At 35.3% G+C, this 20,328-nt stretch overlaps 1 protein-coding gene across 3 annotated transcripts in view; it reads right to left on the bottom strand.

Moving 5' to 3' along the window:
- Window positions 1–20,328, bottom strand: part of APC (APC regulator of WNT signaling pathway) — a 150,018-nt gene that overhangs the window by 42,189 nt on the left and 87,501 nt on the right. For all 3 annotated transcript variants that reach the window (XM_047090223.1, XM_047090232.1, XM_047090242.1), the window contains exons 5-7: window positions 17,459–17,567; window positions 14,122–14,235; window positions 45–128 (exon numbers count right to left, since the gene is read on the bottom strand). In XM_047090223.1, coding sequence (XP_046946179.1) covers window positions 45–128; window positions 14,122–14,235; window positions 17,459–17,567 — 307 coding nt within the window. The remainder of the gene's footprint in view (window positions 1–44; window positions 129–14,121; window positions 14,236–17,458; window positions 17,568–20,328) is intronic.

Below are 20,328 nucleotides of genomic sequence, written 5' to 3'. Positions count from 1 at the left end.
ACCTATTTTTGTATCTGTAAATGAAAAAGAAACAATTTACCAACCTCTGCTTCTGTGGCTTGGGACTGTAAAAGCTGTCGTATACGAAGTATGTCCTTCTCTATTTGTTGAATTCTGGTTACTCTTCGCTAAAATAAAAAAGTGACCAAATTAGATCTAATTTTATTAAAAACATTAGTGTAAATAGTCATACTATGGCTATCATTTAGTAGCTCAGGGATATGCTACATCATTCTTCCATAAGAAGTTAGATAATGTGTACATAGTCACACACTGATGACATATGGGCAGTTCAATTTTTTAATACATCTAACTTTACATGATAGATTTATTTAGGAAAATTGTACACATAAAGTCATGTATCAAATTGCATGGCACATGTGGTATAAAAATTCATATTTAAGTTATTCTCAAAAAATAGTCCAAAGACAAAATTACACCTGAGTTTGATCTTTATATTTATCCAGATGTTAGTATAATGTAACAGATTTAAAGAAAGCATGGTATATGTGTTAAGGGAAAGAACATCTGATTTGTTTTTATAAATATTAGGGTTTAAACAGTAGGACTAACCTTTCCCAGAGTTATTCCTATTATAAGTCAGATGTACCTTTCAGATATAGTTTTCCCAAATACCTTCTGCAGCTAAACATTATTTTTATTCCCAACACTAGGATCACAATGTTAGAAGCTTTGTGCTTTCCCAGTATCCTAAGACCAGGAAATGAACACAAAGAATTTACTATACATCAAATGACATGGAATTGAAACAATGTGGGAAAAGTGCTTTTTACAAAAAGCTAAATTTTGCTTTAATTTTTATGAACACAAGTGGAAGCGAGAAAAACCAAATCACTTGTATATGAAAACCTTGCAAAGTGAAATGATTTTTAATTACCTTCATGACAGCAAACACATAGGTTTTAGAAAAAAGTACTGCCCAGCACCCGCTTGGCTGTGCTGAGCTGCAGCCTGACCCACTGAAGAAACTGCTGCTGTTGCCATCTCAAACCAGCCAGCCCCACCAAAGGCTGGCCAGCGAGCCCATCCCTTTTTTCCGACTTACAGCAGGTCTCCAGGATAGCTGCTTATGCCCACAGTGCACCTTCTCAGATCTGAGTGGACGCAAAAGAGTTGCTGATTGCACGGTCTGGGATCCCATGAAGAGAGGGATCCTTGGACAGCTCTTCGTCTCCTCTCTTCACCTGTCTCCACTCTGCCTCTCCTGGCCCCCAGCCTCACTGTGGCTCACACAGTATCCTAACCTGCTACTAATCACAGGGAAGAGTGTGGAGAAGAGTGAGGGTGGAAGTGAGGCTGGAGCAAGGGAGGGTAGAACCATTTGGGATTGGCATTCGAAACCCTGGCCAGGGCTGGGGTGAGGGTCAAAAGATTAGGGCCTAGTATGTCTTCACTGTCACTGGGAAGGTGGAGGTACCACTGTGAGGGTGATCCCTAGGGGCCTATGGGAGTCCCCTTCCCACCCTTTCTCTTGGCATCACTCCTGTCCCCCTCTCCCTGACTTGGTGCTCACATGTACCTCACTAGGGATTGCGACCAGGGTCTGGATGAGCTTGAGTTTGAATGAACTGAGTTTGTATTTCTAGCACCCTGGGTTTTTACATGTTCAGGCTTTTGTTTTGGTTTGTCACCCTTGATAAGGAAAGTGTATTAAAAAAAAAAAGAAAGAAACAAGTACTATCAATGTTGTATCATCTTCTGAAATAATTCTATAGTGACATCCTAATATTGAGGCATGAAAAATTATGGGTAATTATTTTAATGGGCGAAAAATGTGTTAGAAGCTAGATGGAGTCATTTCTAAACTTTTTTTGTGTGTGTGTGCCCTATCAATAAAAGATTCCTGAGCATGCATATCCCAACAGATAAATAATAAAAGTACTAAAATAGCTTTAGCTATTTACACTATAAAACTTTCATTGATCTATTTAGTTTTATTTAAATACAGTATCCTTATGATTTTACTACACAGTAAAAACATTTATTGCCGCTATTATTTAATATTATGATAAATAACCACAGAAAAACTCAAAATTGTGCTCACCAAACAAAAAAACCCTCCCAAAACCAAATCCTTCCTTCCCTCCCTCTCCTCCTTTCCCTCATAACACTAGAAGTATGCTGATACTCTATTGTAATTGTGAAAACAGTGAACTTAAGGTAAATAAATTTCTCTAACAAACCCTTCCTTATCTAATTTATATCATGAAAACATGGTGAAGGAAGGAAAAATGCCTATATTTTCAGTAGCTCTCTAAAGATACCGCAGATATCAGTGGTTACCTCTACAACCATATAATAAAAAATTTCTGGCTTTACATGAAACAATAAAACTATACACAATCAGCTTCAGAATACTGGTTTTCCTCTTTATGTAACAAGCTCCCTGCCACCAATAAAATATTTTTTAAAATTTTTCGTTAAGTTTTTAATTTTAGTCCCAGTAAACATACAGTGCTACATTAATTTCAGGTATAAAGTGATTCAACAATTCTACATACTGTTCAGTGCTCATCATGATAAGTACAGTCCTTAATCCCAGTCATCTATTTCACCTGTCTCCCTGCCCACCTCCCCTCTGGTAACCATCAGTTTGTTCTCTATAGTTAAGAGTCTATTTCTTGGTTTGCTTCTCTATCTCTGCCCCCCACTTCATTAATTTGTTTTTCAAATTCCACACATGAGTGAAATCATATGGTATTTGTCTTTCCCTGACTTAGCATTATATTCTAGCTCCATCCATGTCATTACAAATGGCAAGATTTCATTCTTTTTATGGCTAAATAATATTCCACTGCATATATACACCACTCTTCCTTATCCATTCATCAGTCAATGGACACTTGATCTGTCTCCATAATTTGACTATTATAAATAATGCTGCAACAAACACAGGGGCGCAGAAATCCTTTTGAATTAATGGTTTTGTATTCTTTGGGTAAATACTCAGTAGTGCAATTATTGGATTATATGGTAGTTCTATTTTTAACTTTTTGAGGAACCTTCATACTGTCTTTGACAGTGGCTGCACCAGTTTGCATTCCCAACAGCAGGGCATGAGTACTCCTTTTTCTCCACATCCTCACCAACAGTCCAGAGTCAGACGCTTAACTGATGGAGCCACTCAGGTGCCCCTTCTGCTCATTTTTTCATTGGATTTATTGTTTGGTTTTGGGTGTTGAGTTGTATAAGTTCTTTATATATTTGGATACTAACCCTTTATCATATGTCATTTGCAAATAATATTTTCCCATTTAGTCAGTTGTCTTCGTTTGTTGATTGTTTCCTTCACTATGAAGAAGCTTTTTATTTTGATGTGGTCCTATGTTTACTTTTGCTTTTGGTTTCCTTGCCTCAGGGGACCTACCTAGAAAAAGTTGCTACGGTTGATGGCAGAGAAATTACTGCCTGCATTCCTTTCTAGGATTTTTATAGTTTCAGGTCTCACGTTTAGGTCTTTCATCCATTTTGATTTTATTTTTGTGGATGGTGTAAGAAAGTGGTCCGTTTCATTCTTTTGTATGTTGTTGTCCAGTTTTCCCAACACTATTTGTTGAACAGACTGTCTTTTGTCTGTTGCATATTCTTTCCTGCTTTGTTGAAGATTAATTCACCATGTAACTGTGGATTCATTTCGGGCTTTTCTATTCTGTTCCACTGATCTATGTAGTTATTTTTGTGCCAGCACCATACTATTTTGATTACTACAGCTTTGTAATATAACTTGGAAGTCCAAATTGTGATGCCTCCAGCTTTGCTCTTTTTCTTTCTTTTTTTTTTTTTTTAATTTTTTTTTTCCTCAACATTTATTTATTTTTGGGACAGAGAGAGACAGAGCATGAACGGGGGAGGGGCAGAGAGAGAGGAGACACAGAATCGGAAACAGGCTCCAGGCTTTGAGCCATCAGCCCAGAGCCTGACGCGGGGCTCGAACTCACAGACCGCGAGATTGTGACCTGGCTGAAGTCGGACGCTTAACCGACTGCGCCACCCAGGCGCCCCAGCTTTGCTCTTTTTCAAGATTGTTTTGGCTATTTGTGTTCTTCTGTGGTTCCATACAAATTTTAGGATTATGTGTTCTAGTTCTGTAAACAATGCTATTGATATTTGGACAGGAATTGCATCAAATCTGTAGATTGCTTTGGTATGGATATTTTAACAACATTTGTTCTTCCAACCCATGAGCATGGAATGTCTTTCTATTTTTGTGACATCTTTCATTTCTTTCATCAATGTTTTATAGTTTTCAGAGTACAGGTCTTTCACCTCCATGGTTAAGTTTATTCCTAGATATTTTATTATTTTTGGTGCAGTTATAAATGGGATTGTTTTCTTAATTTCTCTTTCTGTGGTTTATTATTAGTGTATAAAAATGCTATGGATTTCTGTACAGTGATTTTGTATACTTCCAGTATTATGTTGAATACAAGTGAGAGTGGACATCCATGTCTTGTTCTTGACTTTAAGGGAAAATCTCTCAGTTTTTCCCCAATGAGGATGATGTTAGCTCTGGGTTTTTCATATATGGTCTTTGTTATGTTGAAGTATGTTCCCTCTAAATCTACTTTGTGGAGGGTTTTTATCATGAATGGATGTTTTATTATGTCAAATGCTTTTTCTGTGTCTACTGAAATGATCACATGTCTTTAATCCTTTCTCTTATTGATGCAATGTATCATGTTGATTGACTTGTGAATACTGAGGAATCCTTGTATCCTGGAAATAAATCCCACTTGGTGGTGAATATATATATTTTTTAATGTATTGTTGGATCTGGTTTGCTAATATTATGTGAGGAATTCTGCATCTATGTTCATCAGAGATATTGGCCTGTAGTTTTTTTTCTAGTGTCTTTGTTTTTTTGGAGCAAGGTAATGCATGTCTTGTAGAATGAATTTAGAAGTTTTCCTTCCTTTTCTATTTTTTGGAGTAGTTTGAGAAGAACAGGTATTAACTCTTCTTTAAATGCTTGCTAGAATTCTGCAGTGAAGCCATCTGGTCTGGGCTTTTGTTTGCTGGCAATCTTTTTGATTTTATTTCTGGTAATCGGTCTTTTCCAACTTTCCATTTTTTCCTATTCAATTTTGGAAAGTTGCAGGTTTCTAGGAATTTACCCATTTCTTCTAAGTTGCCCAATTTGTTGGCATATGATTTTTCAAAATATTCCCATATAATCCTTTGTATTTTTGGTCAGTTATTTCTCCTCTTTCATTTCTGATTTTGAGACCCCTCTCTCTCTCTTTTTGAGGAGTCTGGCTAATGGCTTATCAATTTTGTTGATCTTTTCAAAGAACCAGCTTCTGCTTTCGTTGACCTATTCTACTATTTTTTTTAAGCTTCTACTTCATTTATTTCTGCTCTAATCTTTATTATTTCTTTCTTCGGATTTTTTTTTTTTGTTGTTGTTGTTCTTCTTTTTAGCTCCTTTAGGTGTAATGTTAGGTTGTTTACCTGAGATCTGTTGTCCTTCCTGAGGTAGGCCTGTATTGCTATAAAGTTTCCTTTTAAAATAGAATTCAAAAATTTTGGGGACCACCGTGTTTTCATTTTCATTTGTCTCCATGTATTTTCTGATTTCCTCTTTGACTTCATTCATTACTTAGTAGCATGTTATTTAGCTTCCGGGTATTTGTTGTGTTTCCAGATTTTTTCTGGTGGTTCATTTCTAATTTCACAGTGTTGTGGTCACAAAAGATGCATGGATTGCCTTTGATCTTTCTGAATTTGTTGAGACTTGTTTTGTGGCCTAATATGTGATCTATTCTGGAAAATGTTCCATGTGCCCTTGAAAAGAATGTATATTTTGCTGTTTTAAGATGCAATATTTTGCATGTATCTGTTAAATCCACCTGGTCCAGTGTGTCATTCAAAGCCACTGTTTCATTTTGATTTTGTTTGGATGATCTGTGCATTGATGTTAAGTGGGGTGTTAAAGTCCTCTACCATTATTGTATTACTCTCTATTATTTCCTTATGTTTGTTACTAACTGCTTTAAATATTTGGGTGCTCCCATGTTGGATGCATAAATATTTACAACTGTTAGATCTCCTTGCATTGTCCCCTTAATGATCATATAGTATCCTTCTTTGGCTCTTGTTATAGTCTTTGTTTAAAAGTCTATTTTGTCAGATATAAATATTGCTACCTTGGCTTTCTTTTCACACCCATATACATGATAAATGCTTTTCCATCCCTTCACTTTCAATCTGCATGTGCCTTTAGGTCTGAAATGAGTCTCTTGTAGGCAGCATATAGAGTCTTGTTTTATTTATTCATTCCATCACCTTATGTCTTTTGATTAGAGTGGTTAGTTCATTTACATTCAAAGTAATTATTGATAGTATATATTTATTGCCATTTTGTTACTTCTTTTATGGCTGTTTTTGTAGTTTTTCCCCATTTGTTTCTTCTCTTGCTCTTTTTTCTCAAGATTAGTTGGCTTTCTTTCGTGATATAGTTGGATTCCTCTATTTCTTGCATATTTATTACTTGTTTTTGATTTGTAGTTACCATTCAGCTTGTATGTAACATCTTCTGTATACAGCAGTCTGTATTAGGATGATGGTCACTTAAGTTTGAACCCACTCCTTTCCTTTCTTCATTTTAGGTAGATGGTATCATACTTTACATGCTTTCATTTAGTGAGTCCCTTGACTGATTTTTATAGATATACTTATTTCTTTACTATTTCTGTGCTTCCTACTTTCCTTACTCTTGCTTATGGTCTTTCCTTTCCACTTGAAGAGTCTCCTTTAACTTTTCTTGTAGGGCTGGTTTAGTGGTCATGAATTCCTTTTTGTTTGGGAAACTCTTTACTTCTGCTATTCTGAATGATAGCCTTACTGGATAGAGTATTCTTGGCTGCAGTTTGAATATATCATGCTTCTCCCTTCTGGCCAGCAAAGTTTGTGCTGAAAAATCAGCTAACAGCCTATAGAGTTTCCCTTATATGTAACTGCTTTCTTTTCTCTTGCTGCTTTAAAAATTTTCTCTTTATCACTTTTTAAAACCATTTATATATTTGAGGTGGGGGGCAGAGAGAGAGAGGGAGAGAGAGAGAATCCCAAATAGGCTCCACACTCAATGCAAAGCCCAATGTGGGGCTTGCTCTCAATACCGTGAGATCATGACCTGAGCTGAAATCCAGAGTTGGATGCTTAACCAGGGAGCCACCCAGGCACCCCTCTTTATCACTACCTTTTGCCATCTTAATTACTATGTGTCTTGGTATAGACCTTCTTGGACTGATTTTGTTGGGGGATCTCTATGCCTCCTGGATTTGGATTTCTGTTTCCTTCCCCAGATTCAGTAAGTTTTCAGTTATTATTTCTTCAAATAAATTTTTTTTGCCTCCTTTTCTCTTTATGGGATCCCTATAATGAGAATATTATTATTCTTGATGATGTTGCTGAGTTCCCTAAGCTTATTCTCATTTTGCATAATATTTTTTTTCTCTCATGTGCTCAGCTTGGTCACTTCCCATTACTCTGTCCTCCAAGTTGCTTATCTGTTCTTGTGCTTCTACTACTTATTCCCTCTAGTGTATTTTTAATTTCATTTATTGTGTTCATCTCTGATTGGGTCTTTCATATCACATTAAGGGTCTCACTGATGTCCCCCACTTTTTTCTCAAGTCTAGTGAGTATATTAATGATTGGTTCTTTGAATTCTCAGGCATATTGCATATCTCCGTTTTACTTAGGTCTCTTGTGATTTTGTCCTTTTGTTTCATTTTGGACATAGTCCTCGGTCTCATTTTGTCTTACTTTCTATGTCTGCTTCTGTATGTTAGGAAAGACAGCTACATCTTCTGCATTTGAAAGTAATGGCCTTATGAAGAAGAGGTCCAGTAGTGCCCTGCTGTGCAGTGTCCCTAATTCACCAGAACCTGATGCTTCAGGGGTGTCTCCTATGTGTGATGCATGTGCTCTGCTGTTGCAGCTGAGATGCTTTTTTCGTCTAGTGCAGTCATCTGCAATGGCTGTCTTTGGCTTGTTGTGGGCAGAATCTGGTTCCTGTGGTATTAGTGGACTAGTCCTTGTATGCCTTGGGCTTGGGTTGAGTCAGACCACATGTGTGCTAGAGATACAGTAGCACCAAACTGCTGGGTGTTTTCCCTGTGTTGTCCTGAGAAGGTTCTGTTGGTGGGCAGGACCTGTAGTCAGAGCACTTGTCTGCCTCCGGTCCACTTCTGGGGCCTCCTTTGACTGGTATTTGTGGTTATCTTCCCCTTTTTCCAGGGTAGGAGTCACTCTGGAGTGGTGCTTGCCACCATAGGATCTGCCTGCACACTGCCAAGTCCGTGGCACTGCCTTGCATGGGCTGTTGCCAAGACAGTATTGGAGAGGGCAGATCTCCTAAAGCACAGAGTTGGGGGGCAGTGCCCAGAGTGAAGCTGCCTGAGGAGCTCCATAGATGCAAAGCCCAGGGGTGGGGGATCCACCAGTAAAATCTTAAATTAAAAATTTTAATATTTAGAAGATGATAGTAGGAGACTGTAACTAATATCTCTCTTGATTTCTGTACTGTCAATATGTCAGTAAATCTTGAAGTCAGTCTATGTCTTGATATCCACCGAGATAAAGGATTGACCTTTCTTTCTTTCTTTCTTTCTTTCTTTCTTTCTTTCTTTCTTTCTTTCTCTTTCTTTCTCTTTCTTTCTTTCTTTCTTTCTTTGTTTCTTTCTTTTTCTAATTTTATTTATTTTGAGGGAGAACGAGAGAGCAGGAACAGAGGACGGGCAGAATGAGAGAGGGAGAGCGAGATAATTCCAAGCAGGCTCTGTGTTATCAGTGCAGAGCCCAACAGGGGGTTCAAACTCACAAAATGTGAGATCATGACCTGAGCTGAGATCAAGCATCAGATGTTTAACTGAGCCACCCAGGTGCCCCATGAAGTAGAGGATTTCTAGTAATACAACCCCTGTGTTTCTGTTTCTGAAAATGAAAATGGAAGAAGCCAGTAGTAGTTCTTTTTTTGTATGATACCCTCGAATATTTATGAAATTATGCTTACTAACAATTCAAGGGTAGGTAGTTAGTATGACTTTTGAAAAACTGATTTTAAAAAATTATAACAGTAATAGAGTTCAAAACAGATTCAGGATAATTCTCAACAAATGAGTAATAGCAGGTAAATTCCTTAACTTGAGAAAGGGTAACTATCAAAAACTTTTGAGTACACAGTATCACTGCTTCTTATTCAAAGACGTACTAGAGTTCTTATGCAATATAAAGAGAAAAAAAACTGAAAAGGACACACAAAATTATCATTATTTTGCAAACAATGAACAGTTCATATGGAAAATGCAAGAAAAATGTAAGAAAGTCTTAAACTACTGAGACAATTTAATGAAAGAGTTCAAGAAGGTTGCTGGATAATTAAATTCCATTCATAACAGTAACAAAAACTACGTAATATCTAGGAATAAATTTTTAAAATGTATAAAATTTTTATAGAGAACACTACAAAACTTTATAACAAAAATAACACCTAAATGAATGGAGATATAAAATTAATAACACCTAATACATACTGCTTAGTGTTTAGCATGTGCCAGACTTTAAGTGCTCTTACATGTATTAACTCATTTAATTCTCACATTTCAGTTTTGCATTATACTTTATCAATGAGAAAACCGAGGTAGAGAATTTACCCAAAATCAGTGCAGGTAGGTAGCAGGTCTGGGATTAGAACCCAGGAGGTCTGGCTCCAGAGTCCATCCTTTTAACCAAGAACCAATCTTTGTATTGTAAAGATATGAATTCTCCTCAAATTAATTCATAAATTCAATGTGGCTATAACAAAAAATGCACTAGGCATTTTTTCTTTGAATTAGCAAGCTGATATGAAATTTCAGATGGAAGAGTAGTAAGACAGAATATAACTACATTTTTACAAAAATAGGACAACTCACTCTACCAGGTACCAAGATTTATAAAACAAATGTGGTATGAGTGCAGGCACAGAGAAATTAAAATAGATCAGTGGAACAGAATCTAGAAATATCCAGCAAATACAAACTTACCACATGCCAGAGATGGAATTCATTAGCAATCAATGGGGAACAGTGGAATATCAAATAAATAGGTAATTTTGTTAAAAACATAAATATGCATGTATGTATATGTATCTGCATATATGTTATATATAACTGACCATATAGTATTAATAAAAACCAACATATTATTTAATATGTAAGTTATATATTGAATAATTACACACACATACATATAAAATCATATATACTTGTATTTATGTAAAATTAGATCCCTACCTCTAAAACATACATGATTATATTTTGGAGATGAATTAAAGACCTAATTGCAAAAATAAAACATTAGAACTACTAGAAATAATATGAAAGTAACTTTATGACTCCAGGATAAGAAAAGATGTACAAATAATTCACAGAAAGCACAAATATGGCAATATATAATTAATTAGCTCTATAACAAAAATTAAGTTTTGTTATCACAAATCTAAAACAGGTAATGGATTTTGCAGGGAGGAGATGTGGTGTATATTATCTGTAATAGATCGGTATCAAGAGGATATTAATACATCTCTCAAATATTAAAGAGTAAGACATTTAACATAATGGAAAATGGGAAAAAGATGAACAAGTAACAGAAAGAAAATCCACAGTCTAATAAATATATGAAAAGATATTCAACTTCAGTAGTATTCAAGAAAATATAAATTAAATAACAAGCTGATGTTTCATTGCCCACTTACTATTATAAAGCGTGACTCACAGAGACCTCTACTAGTAGAAATGTAAATCGATAAAATCATTTTGAGTGCAATTTGGCAAACACTAGTTCAAAACACTCATATGTTATGGCCGGCAATGCTGCTTTTAGGTATATATACTACAGAGCTGAAGTCAACAAATTAGGGCCTGTTAGCCATCTGTTTTTGTGAATTAAGTTTTACTGAAGCACAGCCATGCCTATTTGCTTACATACTAACATCTATGTTGCTACAAAAGCAGAGTTGAGAAGCTGTGACAGAGATCATATGGCCCACAAAGAATGAGATTTTTTTTTATGACCCTTTAAGAAAAAGTTCGCTGATTGTTAACTAAGAGAAACTCTTGCACAACTCTTACAAGATATGAATAAGTATGTTTATCAGAGCTGTTTAAACAGTGAAAAATTACAACCTAAATGGCCATCAACCAGGAAACATACAAACTATATTATCCACACAATTACAAAAAATTACGGTAAAATGGAAGTGTGAGGAACTTTCAGCCTACCAATCCCCAGTCCCTAGAAGTTAGCTCCATTAACAACTTGATGGACATTTCCCCAGCCTTTGTGTACATGTGTATAGGAGAGTAGGGACCACCACCAGTAGGTGGTAGGCACCATTAGCTGCCCAAATATGTAGTAAACAAATAAAAAGCAAAATAAATAACCAAACTGTTAACAGAGATAGTTGGAGACTGACAATCTCACAGTCATGAGCAAGAATGGATTTTATTTTGAATTTCCCTAAACTGCTTACCAGTCATTTGTATGTTTTTACTAATCACTTGCATTTTCTTTTCAATAAAATGATTATATCCTCTACCCATTAAAAAAAAGATGTCTTTTTTTTTCTTAGTTTGTAGGAATTCTTGCATTATAGGGATAGTGACTTTTTTCCCCTTTATGTGTTAAAAATATTTTCCCTTAGTTTATCTTCTGCAGAATATTTTGAAATTTTATGAAAAATTACATTTGTTGTCCTGTATTTTCTTCCATTAGTTTTAGGTTTATTTTTCACACTAAGATATTCAATCCATTTGTAATTTTTCTTTTTCTTTTTTTTAAATTTTATTTATTTTTGAGAGAGACAGAGAGAGAGAGAGAGAGAGAGAGAGAGAGAGAGAGCGCGCATAAGCAGGGAAGGGACAGAGAGAGAGGACAGAATCCAAAGCAGGCTCCAGACTCCCAAGCTGTCAGCACAGAGTCCGACATGGGGCTTAAACCCACGAGCCGTGAGATCATGACCTCAGCCGAAGTCAGATGCTTAACCGAATGAGCCACCCAGGCACTCCCATTTGTAATTTTTCGTATACAAGGTTTGAATTAGGGATCTAATTTAATTTCTCTTCTCCCAAATAAGTTGCTAGCTGTACCTATATATTTACTGAGCTATTTACCATTTCCCCCCAAATTTATGTATTTTTATATCTTATTTATTTTTTAATTTACATCCAAGTTAGTTAGCATATTGTGCAATGATGATTTTAGGAGTAGATTCCAGTGATTCATCCCCTATGTAGAATACCCACTGCTCATCCCAACAAGTGTCTTCCTTAATGCCCCTTAGCAATTTAGCCCATCCCCCCACCCACAACCCTTCAAGCAACCCTCAGCTGTTTTCTGTATTTAAGAGTCTCTTATGTTTTGTCCCCCTCCTTGTTTTGTATTATTTTTGCTTCCCTTCCCCTATGTTCATCTGTTTTGTATCTTAAATTCCACATGAGTTAAGTGATATGATATCTGTCTTTCTCTGACTAATTTCATTTAGCATAATACCCTCTAGTTTCATCCATGTAACTGCAAACCCAAAATTTATGTATTTTTAAGGTACCCGATAAATTCTGAATTTTAATACAATGAAACTTATCAGTTTTTTCTTTTACAAATAGTATTCTATATCTTGCTTAAGAAATCCTTTTTTACCCCAATATTAGAAAGATATTCATATATATTTTCTACTGAAAGGCTTATTTTTAAAGTTTTACTTTTTAAAAAAAAAATTTTTTTTTTAATGTTTATTTGTTTTTGAGAGAGAGAGAGAGAGGCAGAGCATGAACAGGGGAGGAATAGAGATAGGGAGACACAGAATCAGAAGCAAGCTCCAGGCTCTGGGCTGCCAGCACTGAGCCTGATGTAGGGCTCGAACTCACAAACCGTGAGATCATGACCTGAGTCGAAGTCGGACACTTAACTGACTGAGCCACCCAGGAGCCCCTTAAAGTTTACTTTTGGCATTTAAGATGTTAATTTGAACAGATGGGGGAGGTAGTGAGAGGAAATTAACAAAAGTTATTATATGCATGTATCATAACATAAGTAATATAGATATATTAGTTGAGCCTCTAGCCTCATTGTGAAAATAACAGGTATGGACTACAAAATATGTCATGGTACTGGGGCTTAAGTATCTCCTTAGTCTACCACCATACTCTAGCATAAAGCAAATATACATTGTGTTTAGGAAACTACCATATAAAAGATAAAAACTACAGTTTGGGGATGTAAAATGTCTTGTATTAGTGATTTTAAAACCATAAACTTCTTGGAATAAAAAATGTATTTATACCATACATACAAATGTAGGCCCTCCCTTTTATTGACTATTCCCTTAAATAAAATCTTTAAAATAATGTTTTCCTCCCAGTTTGTTGTAAAAGTTTTCCTTTTTTTGTTTTTCTTTCTTGATGCCCATCCTTGCTTTGAAACAGACAAGGCAAACGGTAAGGCCTTGTCAGGGCTTAAAATATTAGCGAGTAATACACTTGTGTAAATACAAAGTGCTAAATTCAATAATGTATGAAAATGCTTGACAAATAGCAAAGCTATTTAATATTCTTTTCTTGACATCAATTGAGGTAGAAATATGGGAATGTTCTCCATCCAACTCATTTCACCTCTCCCTGTGTCCTCTTTCTATATTTCCTTCCTACTTTCTTTAAGGGAGGTCTTCCCTTTTTTGTGTACAACTTAAAGAGCAGTGAAATATTCTGAATGTCATTACACATACTTAGATTACAAGAAGCAAAAATCTCAAAGGAGAAGTGAAGTTAACTATCAGCTACCAGATGACCAGCATCTAACACTTTTTCTCTCTTACTATTCCAAGGCACAGTAGAACAGAATCAGGGAAATGAAATACGGTTGAGGCAGAATCACATGAACATTGGTTATGATGCGCAGCAGCCATAATAAATTATTATTCTGAAACAGTGCCTAAGTGAAGGTAGACTTATAAATATCTTTAATAATAAAATTTAATCAATGTTAACAAAGCTATAATTCATCACATTCTTAATAGCTCTCCTCTAGCCTGTGCTGTTTTATAATTTAATAATAAGTTACCTGTGCTCTTTTCTCCATATCCTGGCAAGTACCTAGTTGTTCTTCCATTGCAACTCTGATTTGCCTTGCTTCATATTCCAATTGTCTTCTGGTCATATCTGTTTGTAAGGAAAACTAAAACCACAAATTAAATTGAAATGCTAATATCTCATAAGTTTATCAGTAAAAACAAAAAAGCATATTAATGCCTAAAAAGAAAATGAATATCAAATATGTAAGTTACTACATATAACAAGATTATTTTGTTCTTCCAGGAGTCCTAAAATTTGATTATAGGTGCTGGGCTCAGTCTGCGTCCCTGATGTGAAATACTGAGTTTGAAACTTTTACTGCCCTGTAGCCACAAATGGCTTTACTTAAATTGTACTGATTCATTTAAAATACGTAACTGGTCCAGTAAGGGTAAGCCTATCTTCAGTTCCCTATTATCCTCTGCACTGAGGGGGTACTACTTTAATTACTAAAAACTAGCATGTTAATGTGGACAACATAGAAAAATCAAGAAACCATCCATCATCCTTAAGTTTGTATCTCAATTTAAGGATTGTTATAAACATGCAGATTAAACAAAGAAACTCTCCCCATTTGCAAAATGAAGAAAATGGGACAAGGAAAAGCTTTTACATAATATAGATAATCACATATTGCAAGACAACACAAACTTTTTGGTAATTCAAAAAAGCAAAACTGAAATAAACAAAAAGAAGTTCTTCATACAGGAGGGTGTTAATTCATTAAAAAATCAATTAACCCTATAGTTAAAATCCCGGGCACTAAGATAACTGCTAGACATACAAAAGGATGAAAAGGACAAGGTAATGAAACTTATAAACACATGCTTGGGTGGCTCAGTCAGTTAAATGTCTGACTCCTGATTTCGGCTCACGTCTGATCTCACGGTTTGTGAGATCAAACGCCATGTCAGGCTATGCACTGACAGCTCAGAGCCTGCTTGGGATTCTCTCTCTGCCCCTCTCCTGCTCATGCTCTCTCTCTCTCTCTCTCTCTCTCTCTCTCTCTCTCTCAATCTCTAAGTAAATGAATGTAAAAAAAAAAAAAACAAACACAAGTGGTAATAGCTAAAATATGATTAAATAAAATGATAATGGGCCATGAAGGAAATGAGGAAGAGCTATAGATTTTTTTATGCTCTATATGCCTAGCAAAGAGCTGTGTCAGACCTGTGTCTGACTCAGAACGACATTCTGTAGGTCCAAGGATTCCAAACTACTTTGTGAGTTAAGTTAGGGGAACTCTCACCCTTTTCCCTTTCAAAAATGCAGATGACACTCTATGGAGAATGTATTTCTATAGGCATACCCAAGTTATGGGTTGCAACACAGATGAATTAGTCTGTATGTTATTTCTAATTCCCAATGAGCCAGTTCTAACTCCACTTACTTATCCTCCACTTTCCAAAGTGCCCTGCAAAAAATAAAAAGGTAAACATGACAAAGTATGTTGCAATAATGTGGTTTAGATCTGATGTTTTAAAAGCAATGTCTAATATCTTGGTATTTGCAAATGAATGTGTTCTTGCTTCCCAATATAAATGCAAAAACTGTGAAATTAAAAAAAATATTTATGATATACATGCAGTTTACATTTGCTAATGTTGCCAAATGGTCTATAGTGTCTTATATATGCCAATAAATAAATGGTTATTTAATAAATATGGGAATAATTTATTTGACAACTCATCTCTGTTTCAGATATTAACCAGTTATTCTCTTAAGTTGTCACATATATCTAAGCACTTTCTTAAACCTGATTACATGTAGACAACTGGACTCTAAATTTTTTTGTTCTAATTACCAAAGTGAATGGAGAGCAATATGCTTAGGTATTTTTTATTTAAGAGTAAAAATCCCACCAAACCTTCCTGAGTTCCTAATCCCTGAATCCAAGAACTTTCCATTAACTGTTCTTTCACTATCTGAGTCTCCTTAACTCCCCAGAAGATGTCAAGGACACTATCAGGAAAAGAGATCCTTTCTCTTCCTCTCAAAATCTTGTATGATTGTTCTAGGAGATAGTGCATTTAAGCTTCTGGTTCCAGCTCCTGCCAGACAATGCCCATGAGGAAACCTGGCTAAGTACATGTTTTGAAAAAAGCAATCCTTCTTCCTTTTTGAAAAATGTTTATTTTTGACAAAGTGAGCGAGTGGGGGAGGGGCAAAAACAGAGGGGGGCAGAGGATCCAAAGCAGGCTCTTTACTGACAGCAGAGAGCATGATGTGGGGTTCAAATTCATGAACCATGAAATCAGGACCTAAGCTGGAGTCAGAGGCTTAACTGACTGAGCCACCCAGGCACCCTGTGTTCCTTCTTTCTACTTTTGCTTTTTCATTTGTTATATTCTCTCAAAAATGTCATTAGAAAATGAAAAATCTAAGCTAAGAGAGAACAATATATTTTTTAAAAATATTTTCTAACGTTTCTTTATTTTTGAGAGAGAGAGAGAGATAGACAATGAGTGGGGAAGGAGCAGAGAGAGAGGGAGACACAGAATCCAAAGCAGGCTCCAGTCTCTGAGCTGTCAGCACAGAGCCCAACACGGGGCTTGAACTCACGAACTGTGAGATCATGACCTGAGCTGAAGTCCAAGGCTTAACCCTCTGAGCCACCCAGGCGCCCCAAGGACAATATAATTTTAATTAACCTATTTTTTTTTTAAACTGTAAAAAGTATTTATGGATAACGGTAAAATATAATTTTGTTTAAGATTATTAATGTATTCCAGAACATTCTGAAATACTCTTACATGTGTCATCCCATGAATAAATTAGTTGACATGGAGAGCTTGTGTGGGGAAAGAAAATCTGACAAGATTAAATTTTTTTCACATAGTTATATTTGCAAACCAAATTTTAGTACTTGTAAAAAGTCCTAAGATCCTTGCCAACAGCTTTTGTCATTTATAATAACTGGAATAGCAGTTAAATTCTTTTCAAAGACACTTTAATCGCAAAAACTATATGGCATGTACTATGGTTAAAAAAAAATAGATGGTAATAAACAATTCTACAGAGTATGTTTGGTAATTAGACAGAATAAAAAACCAGTTGCCTAGTTGAATCCTGAGTCCTTTAAAATTCAAACTTAATAGATTTTCTTAATTAGGGGCTGAAAACAAATTATTTGCTTGAGCATAATGAAGTTTTATCACCTTTACAAACAAAAATTCATTAACTATTATACATTTGAGTTTAAAGTTAGATAAAACATAGTACAGTTTACAGAAAACTAAAAACGCAGTTATCCTGAATTTTTAATGGGTAACAGGTATTTTTAAAAGATCAAGTTACTAAAGTCTAAAATAAGCTAAGTTACTTACATTTTCAGTTAAAGGAAGACTATCTATTCTTTTAGTGAGATTCTGAAGTTGAGCATAATACCAGTCTTTTTCCTTTTCTTCTTTGTCAAGATCAGCAAGAAGTAATGATCTGTTTTTCAAAAAAAAGGGGAAGTTTACAAAATGCTAACAGAATACATAACAGTAATTCTTATCAGCTGTAATTGTAATGTTCTCTTTTTAAACTAAAGTACTATTAATGAAGAAGCAGAAAACTTAGTGATTTTAGATTTTTGAAGGTGGGACTTAAAATTTTATAATCATTAAAATTTGAGTATTAAAGTTTTTTACTTTTCCACCTAAATAAGATGTTAAACATCCTAACTAGAATGTTCACATTTCAACCAAAGGCTTTCTTCACATTTAGCATAGTCTAAGAATATGATAGTTTACAGAAAAAAGTACACATATAACAAAACTCAAAGTGAATATAAGAATAAAAAGCATAATAGAGGAGTGAAAAAAAACAATAATTATACAAAAAAACAAACCTAGAGTATAGGAAGCCACTGCACTGGACAGACATGGCTTTCAGCTTCTCAGCAGCCAAAATAACAAGAAATATTTTGTCACTGTGTATTTCTCCAAAGAAGACATACAGATGGCCAACAGACACATGAAACAATGCTCAACATCACTCATCATCAGAGAAATGCAAATCAAAACTACAATGAGATATCACCTCAAACCTATCAAAATGGCTAAAATAAAAAACAAGAAACAACAAGTGTTGGTGAGGAAAAGGAATGCTCATGCACTGTTGGTGGGAATGTAAACTGGTGCAGTCACCCTGGAAAACAGTATGGAGGTTCCTCAAAAAATTAAAAATAGAACTACCCTCCAATCCAGCAATTGCACTACTGGGTATTTACCCAAGGAATAATGAAAACACTAATTTGAAAAGATACATGCACCCTGTGTTTAGTGTAGTATTATTTACAATAGCCAAATTATGGAAGCAACTCGTGTCCAACGATAGATGAACAGATTAAGAAGAATGGAGAGAAAAAAAAAAACAAACAATGGAGTACTACGTGGCAATGAGAAAGAATGAAATATGGCCCTTTGTAGCAACATGGATGGAACTGGAGAGTGTGATGCTAAGTGAAATAAGCCATACAGAGAAAGACAGATACCATATGGTTTCACTCTTATGTGGATCTTGAGAAACTTAACAGAAACCCATGGGGGACGGGAAGGAAAAAAAAAAAAAGAGGTTAGAGTGGAAGAGAGCCAAAGCATAAGAGACTGTTAAAAACTGAGAACTGAGGGTTGATGGGGGGTGGGAGGGAGGGGAGGGTGGGTGATGGGTATTGAGGAGGGCACCTTTTGGGATGAGCACTGGGTGTTGTATGGAGACCAATTTAATAATAAACTTTATATTGAAAAAAAAAGAAGAATGGAGATGTGTGTGTGTGTGTGTGTGTATACACACATATATATACACACATACATACTATGGATTACTCAACCATAAAAAAGAATGAAATCTTGCCATTCACAATGACATGGATAGATCTAGAGAGTATAATGTTAAGTGAAATAAGTCAGTCAAAAAAGACAAACACATACCACATGATTTCACTCATGTGGAATTTATGGAACAAAAATGAACAAAGCAAAAAGAGGCAAACCAAAAAACAGACTCTTAACTGGAGAGAACAAACTGATGATTACCAGAGAGGAGGTTGGGGGGGGAATGGGTGAAATACATGAAGGGTGATTTAAGAGTACACCTATCATGATGAGCACTGAGTAATGTACAGACCTGTTGAATCACTACTGTACACCTGAAAATAACATAACACTATATGTTAACTGTATTAGAATTAAAAAAAATTAGTTGCAGAAACTTAATAACAAAAAAAGAAATATACTGTTACTGTACAACAATAATAAGTTATTCTCAGAGAAACTTTTTCTTAGTTTGGAATTTGAAGAATTTGTTATGTAATTCCTGGGCAACCCAATCAATGTCTTCAATAACAATATCAAGATACTCTATATCTGATCATTATAAACATAAATGCAAAATAAGAGTGTTAATTTGGGATAAAACTCAGTAGGTACAAAAAGTCTGTGATTTCCTATCATGTGGCTCTTTCCCAAAGTGACCTCTATTATCATTTCCTGGTGTATATTTCCCAGAGATATTCTATAAAAATGTAAGAATCTATGTGTACACTTACATGTACATTTAAAATTTTTTTTTAATGTTTTATTTTTATGTTTTGAGACAGAGACACAGCATGAACGGGGGAGGGTCAGAGAGAGGGAGACACAGAATCTGAAGCAGGTTCCAGGCTCTGAGCTGTCAGCACAGAGCCCGACGCGGGGCTCAATCGAACTCACAGACCATGAGAAGCTGAGCCAAAGTCAGAAGCTCAACCAACTGAGCCACCCAGGCACCCCACATGTACATTTTTAAACATGAACAGTAGCATGTTATTCTATGTATTATCCTATTAACCTTTTTTTCACTTAAAAATCTATCTTGGGAGATCATTCTATGTCAGAACATAAAAAGGTCCTACATCTTTTTTGCTAGCTGCAGAGTATTGATGAATCTATAATGGGATACCCTGTAACTAGTTTTGTTTTAGAAGGAACATAGGGCCTTTCAAAATTTTTGCTATTATAAACAATGCTGCACTGAATATCCTTATATATAACCCCATTTCACAAATGTGCAAGCATGTATTTAAGATAAATTCCTAGGGTATGTAAAATTTTAACTTACCGTTCTTATTACATTGTTATACCAACTTATACCCCTACCACTTTCACTTGATAATGTTTTATCAATCTTTATTTTTGCATATGCAGTTTTTTTTTTTTAATTTTTTTTCAAC

The sequence above is a fragment of the Lynx rufus genome, unplaced genomic scaffold (assembly GCF_022079265.1).
Source record: "Lynx rufus isolate CCGP_SWC_20201006 ecotype Redwood Valley unplaced genomic scaffold, mLynRuf1.p SCAF_1, whole genome shotgun sequence".
NCBI classification, from domain to species: Eukaryota; Metazoa; Chordata; class Mammalia; order Carnivora; family Felidae; genus Lynx; species Lynx rufus.
This window is presented reverse-complemented; position numbering and strand designations above follow the sequence as displayed.